Below are 15685 nucleotides of genomic sequence, written 5' to 3'. Positions count from 1 at the left end.
GGGCTCTGAGCAACCCGATCTATTTAAAGATTTCTCTGCTCACAACAGGGGGGTAGGACCAGATGATCCTTAACAGTCTCTTCCAATCCAACACACTCTACGATTCTATGATTCTATGGTAAGCACACCTGTAAACCTAACACCACCAAGCCCACCACTAAATTATGTAATTACACAGGCCATCCTCATGTCTTTTAAATACCTTCAGGGATGGTGACTCTACCACTTACCTGGGCAATCTGTTTCAGAGCTTAACAGCCCTTTCAGTGAAAAAGTTTTTCCTTATACCCAATCCAAACCTCTCCTGATGCAACTGGAGGCCAATTTCTCTTGTGCTGTCATTTGCTACTTGGGAGAAGAAACCAACACCCACATCACTACAGTCTCCTTTTAGGTAGCTGTAGAGAGTGATAAGGTCTCCTCTCAGCCTCCTCTTCTCCAGACTAAATAACCCCACTCCCTCAGCCAATCCTCATAAGACTTGTTCTCTGGACTCTTCACCAGCTTCTTTGCTCTTCTCTGGACACACTCCAGCACCTCAATGTCCTTCCTGTAGTGAGAGGCACAAAACTGCACATAGGATTCAAAGGTGCAGCCTCACCAGTGCCAAGTACAGGGGGACAATCACTTCTGCAGTCTTGCTGGCCACACTACTTCTGATGCAGGCCAGGATGCTATTGGCCTTCTTGGCCACCTGGGCACACTTCAGCTGGTTGTCGATCACATCCCCAGATCAGTTTCCTCTGAGCAGCTTTCCAGTCACTCTTCCCCAAGCCTGTAGTATTACCTGGGCTTGCTGTGGCCCAAGTGCTGGACCTGGCGCTTGCCCTCATACAAGTGACCTTGGCCCACTGACAGCCTGTCCAGATCCCCCTGTAGAGCCTTCCTACCCTCAAGGAGATCAACACTCCTGCCCAGCTTTGTGTTGTCTGTAAAATGACTGAGGGTGCACTTGATCCCCTTCGTCCAGACCATTGATAAACTTCACTCACTACCACCCTTTGGGCCTGGCCATTCAGATAGTTTTCCACCCAGCGAAGGTACACCTGGTCTAAGCCACGAGCAGTCAGTTCTCCAAGAGAATGTTGTGTGAAACAGTGTCAAAGGCTTTACTGAAGTCCAGGTAGACAACATTCACTGTCTTTCCTTCATTCATAAAGCAGGTAACCTTGTCACAGAACGAGATCAATTTAGTCAAGCAGGACTTGTCTTTCATATACCCATGCTCACTGGGCATGATAACCCAGTTCTCCTGTACATGTCATGTGATGGCACTGAAGATGATCTGTTTGATAAACCTCCCAGGCACTGAGGTCAGACTGACAGGGCTGTAGTTCCCTGGATCCTCCTTCCAGCCCTTCTTGTAGATGGGCATCACATTTGCTAACCTCTAGTCCACTGGGACCTCCCTGGTTAGCCAGGACTGCTGATAAATGATGGGAAGTGGCTTGGTGAGCATTTCCACCAGCTCCCTCAGTACCCCCAGGTGGATCCCATTTGGTCCCATATACTTGATTGTGTCTAAGAGGTGTAGCAAGTCACTAAGCATTTGGATTGCTTAGACTATGGGTGTGTCATCATTTTGCTCCCCAGCTTGTCTTTCAGAACATGGGGATGGCCTGCTCATGTGCTTTTAAGATTTCCTTCTTGAACAACATCCAGTCTTCCTGGATCCCTTTGCCTTTCAAGACTACATCCAAAGCAACTCTGTCAATCATACCCCTAAACAGGCAAGAGCCTCCAAAAGTCCCTCCAATAGTCCAAGGATGCAGTTTTGATAACCCACTCCTTACTTCTCCAAGAACTGCAAACTCTTATTTCAAGAGGCCTCCAATTATCACATAATTCAGAAATCCTTCCCTGCTCACAAACTGGTCCATTGGGGAATCTTCCCTAGCTGACTACCTCACCAGCTGTGTCAGAAAGTTCTCTTCCACACACTCCAGCAACCTCTGGGACTGTTTCATCTCTGTTCTATCGTATTTCCAGTAGACATCTGGTAAGTGAGAGCATGAGAACAAAGGCTAGTGATTATGAGACTTCTCCCAGCTACTTACATTCCATCTGCTGCTTCATCCTGTTTGGGAGGTCTATAATAGACTCCCACGGCGACATTTGTCTTTTGGCCTTTCCCCCGGTTCCTACCCATAATCGACTGACCCTTTCATCACCATTGTCAAGCTCTACACGAACAAAACACTCCCTAACATACAGGGCTACCCCACGTCTCCTTGCCCATCCCTTCTGAAGGGTTTACAGTCATCCATTGCACCACTACAGTCGTGCAAGTCATCCCACCGTATTTCTGTAATGGCATCTACGTCATTGTTTTCCTGCTTTACAGTGGCTTCTGGTTCCTCCTGTTGGCTGCTCATGCTGCATGCGTTGATGTAGAGGCACTTCAGCTGGGCTATCAATCCTGCCACCTTTTTGGGGCAAAAAGTTCCAGTTCCTGTGTTCTCAGGTGCTTCTGTGGTTTCTAACGCATCAACAACCTTCATGTTTTTGTTGCTGCATGCACTTCCACTCCTTACCTCTACTGAGAAGGCTATGGTGCTGTGCACATTAGTACAGGGACATTTCAAACATATTCATTGTAGACCAGACTGAAGAACCTCACTAGCACACCATCCTTCAAACACTGGCATGTCACACCCAGGCTTCTCTCTAGTGAGCCTGAGATTTCATCCTTTCAAACTTAGTTTAAGGCTCTTTCAATGAGTCCTGCTAACTCTCTGTGTCACTTAATGTGTTGATTTCCTCAGGTGCCATTGACCAGTCACAGACTGAATCTGTCTCACAAAACTTTCCCATCTGGTCTGGAGATCTGCTCCTATGAGATGGAGAAAGGTGCCTCAGCATGGAAGGCACAAGGCACATACTGCCTTGTGCAGGTCTTCCCCCTTTGTCAGCAAAAGCAGCAGACCAGAACTCCAAAGCAGGAAGTTCTAGTCCTACAGTAGCCACTGCTACTATCCACCTCTATCAAGTAGGCACGGAGGCCAAGTTTAGCCACTGCAAACAGTACGCATAGATGCATGCTTGTACAAAATCTAGATTCATCTTCAGGAGACAAAGATGAAGAGCGAGTGAAACCACAGCCTACGCTTGGATACTTAGGGCATTCATGCTCCTGTCCCCTCTCATGCAATCACGTGGAAGGTTTATGCAGTAACTCTATTTTCACTACACTGCCTCCAAATGTTATTCTTCTCTTTTGTTGTTTCTGAAAAAAACTAACAATAATTGCCCTTCTAGTAAGGTGTGGCAGCACAGCTACAAAACCAAATCTTTTCTATTCTTAGCTTTCTAGAAAAGTATTATCATTGAACAGAATGATCTGACCTGTACTGAGCTTTCCAAGTGTTAAAATACTGTATCAATATTTTCAGAAAAGCTAATAGATTTTTGAGATGTGACTGTCTTAACACTTTGAGCATACTGGCAAGGCTAAACAGAGCCTGCATCTTAAGATACAATGATTTTCACCCTCGCCACTGCTGTTCTTCCTTTTAATAGATGGTAAATATTTGCCATGATACAAAATGGAATATATATAGTCTACTCTTCTTTTTACAGTTTTAATAATTTTCTGCTTGTACAACATCACATCCTTGTTACAAATCTTTTTGTATGTTAACACGAATAAGTGCTGCAGTTATATGAACTCTCTGCAGGAGGAGGAGAGACGTAATGTGAAGATAAAGAGCTTTCTGTTTCCCTTATGTTCTGGAGCACAATAAAGAAATCAAGAGAGATTAACTGAATTTTTTTCTTAAGTGTAACAGCTCCTGTGTGTAGAAATTCAAAAGGAGAGGAAAATCCAAGAAATTTCTACAAAAAGTTTCCACTTAACTTTCTAATACTGAAAACTAGTCATCTATGGGTACATTTTAAATGCAAGTAAAGCAAAGAACATATTAGCTTACTTTATTTCAGGAGTAATGATTTCTGCTGCTAAACTATCTGAAGGCTCTTGTCTTCCCAGAGGCATTAATCCTGAGTTAGGAAAAACAAAAATCTTAGTCAGCAGACCAGTAATTTTCTTTGAAAGACCACAAGTAAATTATGCTCTAGAAGTTCACAGTTTTAAAGTAATGCTGGATGATGGAAAATGATGCAAAGTCAGGCTACAGCAAGACAGACAGAAAAGTACAATTTCATTTGTAGAATAATAATTCTATCTGTCTTCATTCATTCTGATGAAGTAATTTTGATGTGCATTTTCTGCACATTAGCTTATCTATGAATTATAAAGCTGTGCAGCTTTACATATAGAAATAAACTGCAACGCATGAAACATACACAAGAAAAGAGGATCTCAAGAAAATTATGTAACTACGCGGAAATCAGAAACGTATTATAAAAACATCACAGTGGGGAGGAGATTAAAATTTCTGATAGACTGAAATAACGTTTGAAGTTTTCAAATGCTTACAAGGTTATGAACAGCTGAAGCAGCTTTTCACTGCTGATCTTGTAGGAGCTTAAATTTATTCTGTGGCAAACAAAATTCAATACTTTCTAGAGAAGTCCTGAAAACTTCAGAAAAGATGCATTTAATTTCCTTATTTGTCCTTTACCTGTAGTGGTGAGTTGACCTTCCTGAGCTTGTACACATCTAAGCTCTTCAATAGTTTCTTTCAAAGAATCCCTTTCTGTTCTTAATCTCTGAATAATTGGAAAGAGAATAAATATCAATCTTGGCACTACAAATCCACCTTTCACTATTCATAAGTCATCAAAAGGTACAGCCTTCAACACTTTAAAAAGAATTTACAACTCTATAGATGATTTTTAAATTAAGGCACCTCGGTCTATTTCATAACAGAATAAACACAAATATTGCATATTCCACATGAACAGTGGGGTTTTTTGAGAAGGACTGCTGCTCTGTATTTCACTTACAGGCATAAACGTATCAGGGTACAAGCTTTCAAAATCAAGATATCGCTGACAAAAAGTTCTGTTATCAGGCAATTAACAGCATCCCCTGGGGCCACTCAGTCATCCTCCTTGTTCTCTTATGGGGATGATTCCAAGAGAAAGTGAACTAAGAGACTGTAGATTCTTCCCTCACCAAGAAACCAAAGTTTAGCCAGGAGTGAAATAAAAAGCAGGTGAGTACACAGTTAACACAACAAACTGCCTTAATTCCATTTTGTTTGTCTTTCGATAGGCAAAGTCTAAGCAGCAGCACTTCCACATCTCCTTTTTCCTGTATGTCCAATGCTCTTGTCATTCACCAGCACCTCAGCTAGGGAAGAAAACCAGTTGCTTGAGGCTCAATCCAAAGAGAACTGAATGAAAGGACTGGGCCACCTTGGGATCTAGACAGGCGGGCTCTACAGTACCATCAGGCAAATACTGTCCCAACTTGGTACAGGTAAGCTTTTGGTGAAAAATTAGAATCTACAGAAAATTAAAAATTACTGAACAGAATTGGTTCTGTCTGGTTCAAACCAGGACCACAGGTAGCATCAAGTTTTTGTCTAGAAGGTTGCCAAGATTCAAAAATGAAAGGTGAAAATGGCAGCTATGTGAAGACTCAAGCTCAAGTTTGTTTCAAAATCTCATGTCCAGTATTACTAAAAGGTCTAGGACAGACCTCAGCTCTATGTAGGTGCAGAGTTGTGTCAGCTCACAGGTCCTTGCATTTCATCCTATTAACACTTTGTCAGACATATTTTGTATTTCTGCCCCTAGAAATCACTTTGGCAAAGAACATTTTGGTGAGGTGTGACAGAGACTTCTGCTGTATTTCTGAATCCTGCAAAGTGAACTCTGGTGCAACTGTTAGAATAACATGAATAAAGTGTACATTCTGTTAGCCCTGAAAGTCATTTCAAAAACCCCACAGGTGAAAAAACTGATTTTACCATAAATACTACAAAAGAAGAGCCACACAAAGGAGTGCTCAAACTCAGGTGTCAAAAGCAAGGATTGTACAGTCAGAAAACAACAAGTTGATTAATCAAATGAATAGAAAACAGTCTAGGGCTTCATCTGAACACTGCAGGCAAAGTCAACTCATCAAATTACCTAAGTACGTATCATACAACACACCACAGAGTTACAATTCCAAGCTATATAGCTTCAGACAAGGACAAAATCAATTTCAGCAACAGTTTCCAAGGTATAACTAACAAGATATTACTACATAGCATGTGACCTGCGGTGGGCAACCTTAGTGATACCTGTATGACAACAGGGTACGGAAAGAGTTGTCAACAGGGGTAGTGAATCACTAATTCAGACACTGAGAGACTCCAGCTGTAAACTGCTTCTCACAGGTGTGTATCCATTCAGAAGAATGTACTGAAAAACATCCTCCCCACAAAAATGCTACTTGCCAAGGGATAAAACAGAAAACTATATGACAATGGCCTGCAATTCAGATCCTTTGTGCAAGATGAAATAGTCCATGAAGCAATGGGTAAGCCACAGACACAACCTCACCATTGTCAGACATAACAGAACTGGGAAAACAAACATTAAATGAAGAGCAGGAAAAAAAGCCAAAGCACAGTACAAATACAGTTACTATGGGCATTCCAATCTGAATTGAAGGGCAGATAGAAGTGATATCAAGGACAAGTGTCCACAATAGCTTGAAAAAATAATAAAATATGGAAATCAAAGACCTATGAACAAAAAATAAGTGAAAACTTTCAGTTCAAATGCTATTCAAGTGGAGGCTGGAAGTTTTGGAAAGAACTGGACAGGAAATATGACTAATGAGGGGAAAGCCTATAGAAATTCTGACTGACAAATAGATGGACTTACACTTAAAACAAGCCCAAGAAATTGCTAACTCTAAGTGCTGATCTTGGTTTGAGGTAGTTTGAGGCATCTGCATACAGATTCCTAAGAAACAAGCCAAAATAAACTAGTGAGAAACAACAGTATGCAAAAGAAGTCTGAGGGATCAGTCTGGGTAAGGGAGGACAGAACAACTAGTTGCAGAATCACTAGAAGCAAATGACAGAGAGAAAGGGAACAGACTAGTATCCATCCCGTGTGTTCCAAGTTGGAGGCACAAGACAGATCAACAGGGAGCTGTCACAAAGGGTAAGATTGCCACAAAGAATGTGTTCCTCTACACAACTCCTAAGCCTCTTGCTGCAGCAGTCAGGACTCCACAGAGAGAAGCATGCTGGCAGTACCTCAAAGAATACTTTAGAAAAAATGAAACAGTAGTTTAGTTCTAGGATGAAAATGCAAAAATGCTACTTTAAATAGTTTTTCAGAATACATTACAATTACTCTGGGGGTTTAATAAGCTCCTCATGGTAAATCGTCAAGAAGTAACTGTAGATCTCAAATATGAAGGCTTTTCCTCTTAAAAATGGGTTGCATATTTTTTGTACAGTCACTTCATTCCATACTGTACAGTTCTTAAGTTTAAAAAGGAACTTGTACACAAGCATAAAAAAATTTTAAGTGAAAAAAGACTTCCTAATTTAAAAAGCTTACTATAAATGGCTAACTATAATTACCATATCTCTGTGTTATAAAGGATACAAAGTTGCTATTGCTACTACCAAAAAAATAACACCTTGGCACTTACATCTTTTTCTTTTTGGAGGCTGTCTACTTTTTCTCTCAGTCGTTTGCATTCATAATCTAATTTATCAGCTTTCTTGGATTCTTCAGATAACCTGTTTTGTAGTTCAACTGCCTGTGAGAATAAGAATCAATGATTTGTCTGCAAATATTAATATTAAAACAAAATATACAAGACAAAGTAGCCAATTACCATGCACCACGAGTCATGTTGTAAGTGAAATAGTTACCTACAGGACGTTATAAAAAATGCTGTCATTAGTTGTTCTGTGTTTCAGCAAAACCAAAAGCATTCAAATATTAGGTCTTAGCACAAGCAAAAGAAGCAAAATCTGTGAAGTATTTTCAATACATGTAAAAATAAGAATTTACAGAAAAAAGCTGTATAGTTCTATGGGTCAAAGAGCTGAGGAAAAGTAGAAAAGTCCTCCTGCATTCTGAGAAGCCTAGGGAAAAAAAAACACCTTTGAAGAAAGCAAATTATCTACACCTTTCGTTAACTCTATTTCACAAGACTCACTCAGAGATCAATCACCAGTTTATGCAGTCCGGTAACGTTTCTTAACCTGAGATTTTCCTAACCATTTTCATACACTAATATAAAGATTCAGACACAGGCTCATAAACAGTTTTCTTTACATCAGGAGGAAACATTGCTAACAAAGTTGCATGTATACTTCCAACTACAGATCAGTAAAGAGTTTTTAAAATAAAATGAGCAGAAATAGAAAAGTTGAGCGGAAATGATCAGTGAACAGGAGGCAAATCAGTGAAGTCTTGCTTTTTCAAAACTTTCAGCCTTTACTAAGCAAAGGCTCATTCCCAGAACACAAGTAAAGCTCATAATGCAAAGGGCACAGAAGCAAGTCAGCTGAATAAAGAATAATCTGCAAACACAAAAGCTGAACGAAGCCTCGGCTAAAGACATATAGCTTCTCTGAAGTTAATAAGAAGGCTTTTTCCATGGCTTTTAGATTACAGAGAAAGTGATTAACTCCTATTGTGAAGTAAAGCAGTAGCCATACCTACATTAAGACTGCCTACTGGTCCTAATTACCTTTTGTCTTCAATGTATACAGTTATAGCAAAATAACTACACTACACCTAAAAATCTGCATGGTCTTAAGAGAAGTTATGTCTTGGAGAAGGCGTTTGCTGTTGTTCTTAAATTAAAGGCTGAAAAGAAAGCAGAGGCTTGCTATTTTCAAAATTATCAGATTTAAAAAAAAACCAAAACAAAATCTTACATATGAAAATACTTAGTTTCTCATTTGTGACAACTATGACTGGGGCTATCAGAAAAACTCATATGTAAAAAAAAGTAAATAACGCAGGCCTTCACTTGTGATTGTGCCCACACTTGCAAAACAGGTTATGTTTTCACCTCGGATGGAAACAAATGCATTAATGTCTGTAATCACTCATGCTACAGTAACGGTATGTAGAAAACCACAGCAGGAAATAAATTGTCTTGAATCAGGACTTGGGAATGTATAGAAAGATATACAGCTACATGGTAATGCAGAGGATTAAAAAAAAATGAATGGCCATCACATTTATTGAGCATTATGTGACACGTGGAATGACTAAAGCAGGAATCTTGCAAAGAAAAGCAAGACATAACTGTTAGAAATACGTCAGAATGCACATGCACAAAGGGGCTGAATTAAAACAACAAAAAATAATCATAGAATCTTCACATTTCAACTTCATGCTGCAATAAAAAGTTTCTTAGAAAATGTTTGTGCTTGCTTTCAGAGATGTGAACAAAAACTCTCAAATAAATAAACGCTATTACATCTCGCAGCACAATTCACCACCACTAGCTTCATCTTTCAAACAGCTGGGTGGGGTGAAGGTACAATTTCCTTGCAGATCACTACAGGAATCTGAACCAAGCACTTTCACTCACACAGCACAGAGCTTCTAAGCAAAGAACTCCTCTGATGGCATCATCAGTGGGGTTGGATCCTTCACAGGTCAGACAAGACACATTCTACTACAGGGGCACACAAGTGCTAGGCAGTGACCGAACACCCAAATCCTTCCACACGGCTTAATTCTTATAGCACAATTTAGGATTCCCAGAAATAAATTTTGTGACAGCTCATGATTCAGAGGCAGGTTTCAAAATGAGCCTAGCCTTACAGATACTGAAGGCAAACACACTCTCTGTTTATTTTAAGGCACTATAGTTATGAGAAAACTCACATCCGTCATGAGACACCTGAGGTTTATTCCATTCTTGGCAAGTGGAACAGTTTTATACAAATCAACAGCTCCTTAGACGTGAAATCCTACCCATAAAACACACGGAATGATGGAAAAAAGGAGTCCTTATGCAGCACAAATGATGGCACTGTCCCTTCCAAAACCCTGACTGTTGGTAAAGTAAGAACTATCAGATGCAGACGTCAAGCTTACACAACTATAGGACATGCTCAGTGAAGTATTTGTTGCCACTAAACACGATGCTACTCCTGTGTGACAGGCCATCAAGTTCTGCATTTATTTTTCCCTTTGATTGTCTGCTATTTCAGCATTTTTTTGGTCCAAGTTCTTTTTTTCTGTTGGAATAATTTGAGATGTATTCACAATTAGCCCAAAGAAGCTGAAGCTAGTTGTCTTAACTTCGACAACCAGGCATAGTCTTAGGGACACACATGGCTCCTAGGCTTGCAATGTTTTTTAGTGGCTGACTCTGTATTTTTGTTCTGCTGTAAACTGACATATAGGGATAACTGTGCCATGACCACCTGAGCTTATAAGCAGGCAGAAACACAGAGCAGACGTTACTACTTTAATGAACTACACTATGTCTGGCCCTGTAACAAGAATCCCAGAATGATGTTATGTCAATGTAGGGGAGAAGCAGGGAGAAGATTAAGCACATCTTTCACCTTTACAGATAGAGGATCATATGGCACTTGATAAGCAGGAGGATAAACAGATGCCTTTTCACTTCAGAGAGCACACTGGTGACACATTCTGTACTCTGTCGACTGCATATAAACAACAGGGATCATATGTGTCCTTCTCTCTTCATAACTGGACAAATTCACACATATGAGAAAAACTAAAACCTTAAAAAGAAGAGGTTACTTAACTACAGGAACAGCTTACCTCAGCTGTGGTGCATTCCTCACTGCTGGAACTTTGTAAATGAAAAATGGATAATTTTTCTAAAGGAAGAAGTTCTTATACAAGTCCCACTATTGAATATAAATTAGGAATAATTTGAGAAAGAACACCTTAACATCTGTTGATTTTTCAAATGTAAGAAATATTGCTTATTGATAACCTAATGTAAACTTGAAATAATGGTAATTTCAGGAAAGGAGGACAAAAACAGTATCCACAAAACATGGAAGTCTTCCAAACACAGGGAGATGTTTGTTCATTACTTCTTTTTTTTTTACTCTGAGGTATTAGCCATGTTACAAAGAGAAAGTGTTGGACAATAAAGAGAACTTTGGTACTGATGATGTCTGTTCTTACCTGTCTTTTGTATGTTTCCAGCTGACCGCGTGCTGCATTGGCCTTCCTTAGTTCTTCCTCCAGGCTCACAGTATTTTGCATGTACATTGTATTCTTCTCTTCTAAAAGTTTCACTTGCCGTCGCAGATCACCCAGATCTTCCAATTTCTTTTTGTATGACTCTACCTGGCTTTCTAATTTGGCTACTTTATCAGAAGAATGCCTGGAGGGACAGACTTGTATCAAATATTTACTCTGAAAACTAAGAAAATGTCCTGAAGCTTCCTCAGTATTTTGCCTGGACACGTTACTGAGTGATCTACTGTAGGTGACCCTGCTCTGGCAGGGGGATTGAACTAGATGATCTTTCAAGGTCCCTTCCAACCCTGAAAATTCTGTGATTTTGCCTTAAGGTAAAATACACTGAGACATATTACCTGCTTCTAATGTTAAAATGATAGTTAAAAGATTTTCACTCCCACCCATTTCCTCTCAATTCTCAGTCCTGCATTTTACAAGGCTAAAGGATAAAATTTTCTGCCCTTCAACTTGTTTAAATGATGGCCAGGAATTACATCACAAAAATCTGTCTCGTGGGCAGCATAAACGTGGTGACACAGAAGTACCGTAACAGTATTGGAGCCTGATTTGATATTGTTGAGAGTAGGGCTCGGCTGGACAGTAAATACTGACAGATGCTCTAAAACCCCTCTCCCTCTCCAAAATGGGAAGGGAAATAGAATAAGGCAGAGAGACGTACAGATTGGAAAACAAAACTAAAACAGCTTTACTAAAACAATAATAGTACTAATAAGGGAATGATGAAAATTATATAGAAATATACACAAAACCACTATCAAATGCAACTCCCCTCGCAATCACAATCCCCGCTGATGTTGCAGAACAGGTAGCACCTGGCAAGTCCCAGTGGTAGAGGGCAGCTGGATACAAAATCTGGATTCGTGACCTCAGGATCAGGAGTGACGGCAAAAGATTGGACAAAAGTCCTCCTTGGATGCCAGCCACTGAAGAAGGTGAGCTTAACCCCTGGGATCCCCAGCTTTCTACTGAATGTGATGTGTATGGGATGGACTCTCGTTGGTCACCTGTCCTGTCTGTTACCCACCAGAGGTGCAACCTTTTACTTCCTTGGGACCCCTTTTATTTGCCCACACCCCCAGTGTGGCACACAAGAGCCAGCAGTGACCTTAGTCATTACAGGAATAGGTATAAGCAAGAGTCTTTCTGCACACCAACTCCTGGTAGCAACTTAAACACCAGACATTATCACTTCCAGCAGCAGACACTGTCTGCAAAAACATGCTGCTAACTTCAGACGTGCAGTCTCTTAGAAGAGACTGAGATGTAAAGTAAAATCACTGAATAGGATTGGTCTTGGTTAGCTCAAAAAAATAATTAAACATCAAGCTCCATTCATAACATTTCAGATTTTTTTCAATCCATCTGGTGCACTGCCAGGACAGTAATAGCCTTCACCCTCAACCACCCCCACACCCACTACTGTGGCCAGTTTCATTTTAGAACATTTTAGAACCAATTTACAGACTTGATCTCCTCTGAAAGCTGGAGAATCTTCCACTGAATTGACTGTCAGTTTATGGGATGTTGGGGCAAGAAATTACTCTTTGAACCCAAGCTGCCCACACAGATATTTTATGGAACTGTGTAGCCTGATGAGCTCATTCCTTATGTTAATGACAGAGGAGGTAAAGACAGATAGCTCTGGTAGAAATATTCTGGTGCATTAAAAAAGACAATACTAAAATAAGCCTTGCAAGACTTGCTAGAAAAAGTGTCAGGTAGGTAGTTCTGAAAAGGCCATGGCAGCAAGACGCCACTACTGGATTATGTTCCATAGTAAAAAGGGCTGCCCCACCCTATAAAGCCCTATCATCACTAAATCATGACAACTTGGGTAGCCAAAACGTAGTGGCAAAGAGCTATAACAGATGTTGTTCATATTTATATTAGATGATGAGCCAAAAGCACTACTCAACATCCACAGAATGCAAACCCAGGAAAAGAAAGGCTCTAGTTCCCTGAAAAGAACAGATGTTCAAGTTACAATGAAGGTGAGTAGAGAATACTGGAGATCAGTAAGTAAACTGTTATGACCATAAGATGGTGTACATTCTCTAAGTTTACTAACAGTTATTGATGAGGTACACAACAAATGACTGATTTACTTAAGTAGAATTGTGTGGTGGTCTGTATACTTCACTAAAGGATCCCAAAGAACCTTGGCAGTGAGAAAGTGTGCATTTTTATAAATGCACAAATTATATGGATTAAAAGTTTATATTTAAAAAAGGATTAATAGAACCGAGTTTACCTGAGTACATCTATCTCATCCTTCAAAGACTGAGCCTCTTCTGCCAAAGTAGTAAGCTCTTCTGTTTGTTGTCTTAATTCAGCAATTTCCTTTTCTAATTCTTCACAGCGTATTCGATAGTCATCTTTGGCAGCCTCTAATCTGTAGAAATGAAGTGAAACAGAAAATAACTTCCTATCTTGAGCTACAGTTACCTTTCCTCATCATGCCTTCTCATGCACTGAAGGACACGAGAAGCGTAGTGTACTTATTCAGAACGGTAGAAGCAAACTGACTTTTCTCATGCTCCCAATTTGGTAACAGTCTTTCTATTTGGAAGATTACAGGGTAAGTTATATTCTCAGAAAGACAAATCCTGAGTTTCTTCTGTCATAGTAATTTTTCACAACGGAATCTCAAGCAGAAATTTAAACCTTTTCTCATCTTGGGGCAAACAGAGTTTGAACATGACACCTTTATTCTAACAGTTTGTTCAGTTGTCCAATTCCATGAGCAACCTGGTTAAGGGGACAGAGCGCACCCTCAGCAAGTTCACTGATGATACAAAACTGGGAGGGGTGGCTGACACACAGGCAGGCTGTGCTGCCACCCAACGAGATCTGGACAGGCTGGAGAGTTGGGCAAAGGTTCAAGAAGGACAAGTGTAGAGTCCTGCATCTGGGGAGGAATAACACCAGGCACCAGTACAGATTGGGGGTTGTCCTGCTGGAAAGCAGCCCCACGGAGAAAGACCGTGGAGGCCTAGTGGACAGTGAGTTGTCCATGGGACAGCAATGTGCCCTTGTGGCCAAGAGGGCCAATGGGATCCTGGGGTGCATTGAGAAAAGTGTGTCCAGCAGGTCTAGGGAGGTTCTCCTCCCCCTCTACTGTGCCCTGGTGAGATCACACCTGGAATACTGTGTCCAGTTGTGGGCTCCTGAGTTCAAGAGAGAGACCAACGGAGAGCTACACGGATGATTAAGGGACTTGATCATCTCTCCTACAAAGACAGGCTGAGAGAACTGGGGCTGTGTAGTTTTGAAAAGGCTAAAGTCTTTAGAAGGCTGAGAGGGGATCTTATCAATGTACATAAATATCTGAGGAGTGGGTGTCAAGACGAAGGTGCCATTCTCTTTTTGGTGGTGCCCAGTAATAGGACAAGCAATAATGGGTATAAGTTAGGACACAGGAAGTTCCACCTCAACGTGAGGAGAAACTTCTCTCCTGTGAGGCTGACAGAGCACTGGCACAGGCTGCCCAGAGAGGTTGTGGAGTCTCCTTCTCTGGAGACTTTCAAAACCTGCCTGGATGTGTTTCTGTGTGGCCTGTCCTAGGTGATCCTGCTCTGGCAGGGGGGTTGGACTAGACAATCTGTAGAGGTCCCTTCCAAGCCCTAACATTCTATGATTCTACACAGCTTCAACAATATTGACCTGACTGTTCAATGTTCCAAATGCTGTAGAGATCTCACCAAAGTGGTTTTCCTTACTTACTTACAAAGAGCCTGTCCAGTACCTCTGAAGAACCAAGTTATACATTTAGTTATCTAGTTAGCGTGTAAAGAATTCAAAGAACTCAGACCAAAGTTTCTGGAATGAGCTACTTACATCCAAAGCTGCATTAACCTAGCAGTGAACAAAGGAAGTAACCAAGACAAACTTTGTCAAAGTATTTTGAACAAATGGAAGAGAATCCAACCTGGAATATGAAGTCCTATTGTGATTTTGATCTGAAATTAAAATAAAAACAAACCAGAAAAGGAGGTATAGGCATAAAAAAGCATTCTATCCATTAATTCAAGGAGTCCAAAAAGAATATACAAGAATGGAGACAAGAGACAGTCAGTAGGTCATCTAAGCCACATATAACAAAATTTATATCATGATAGACTTGAATTGTCAAAGGACTTAAAGAGGCAAGAGTGGGAGAAAAACTGTTGTACCCCACGGGACATCAGTAAAGCTACACATACGTCCTGTTTCATCAGGTAGAGCTAGAGAGGAACACACACAAACTGCCATTAGAAACCATATGCTATGAAGGCAGGGTAAAGAGGTAAAGGAAACTGGAAGATGAGTCTCACACGTGCCAAGTGTTTAGAAAGACCTTCACAACCTGAAACTAGAGTAACAGGCAGTGCAGGTATCTCACGAGGAGAAAACTTGTCCAAACAGTAGTTGTTAAAAGACTCAGACAGGAATTATGCCATGAGATGGAGATTAATAAGGAGATGTAAAAGGAGACATTAGTGAGACATCACTATATTATTCCTTTAGATGGTAGATATATAGAAAGAATAAAGCCAGGCTC

The 15685-nt window shown here is 40.6% G+C and overlaps 1 protein-coding gene across 1 annotated transcript in view; it reads right to left on the bottom strand.

Annotated features, from left to right (window-relative positions):
- Window positions 1–2216: 2216 nt before the first annotated feature.
- Window positions 2217–15685, bottom strand: part of LOC104268012 (protein Hook homolog 3-like) — a gene marked incomplete at its 5' end in the record, with an annotated part of 28992 nt that continues 15523 nt past the window's right edge. Inside the window, 6 exons of the mRNA XM_009866170.1 lie at window positions 2217–2556; window positions 3930–3999; window positions 4584–4671; window positions 7571–7681; window positions 11065–11266; window positions 13397–13537. Of these exons, the coding sequence (XP_009864472.1) occupies window positions 2217–2556; window positions 3930–3999; window positions 4584–4671; window positions 7571–7681; window positions 11065–11266; window positions 13397–13537 (952 nt within the window). The remainder of the gene's footprint in view (window positions 2557–3929; window positions 4000–4583; window positions 4672–7570; window positions 7682–11064; window positions 11267–13396; window positions 13538–15685) is intronic.

This window comes from Apaloderma vittatum, unplaced genomic scaffold (genome assembly GCF_000703405.1).
Source record: "Apaloderma vittatum isolate BGI_N311 unplaced genomic scaffold, ASM70340v1 scaffold5453, whole genome shotgun sequence".
Classification (NCBI taxonomy): domain Eukaryota; kingdom Metazoa; phylum Chordata; class Aves; order Trogoniformes; family Trogonidae; genus Apaloderma; species Apaloderma vittatum.
The sequence above is the reverse complement of the archived record's forward strand: the minus strand, read 5'-3'. Positions and strand labels throughout refer to the sequence as shown.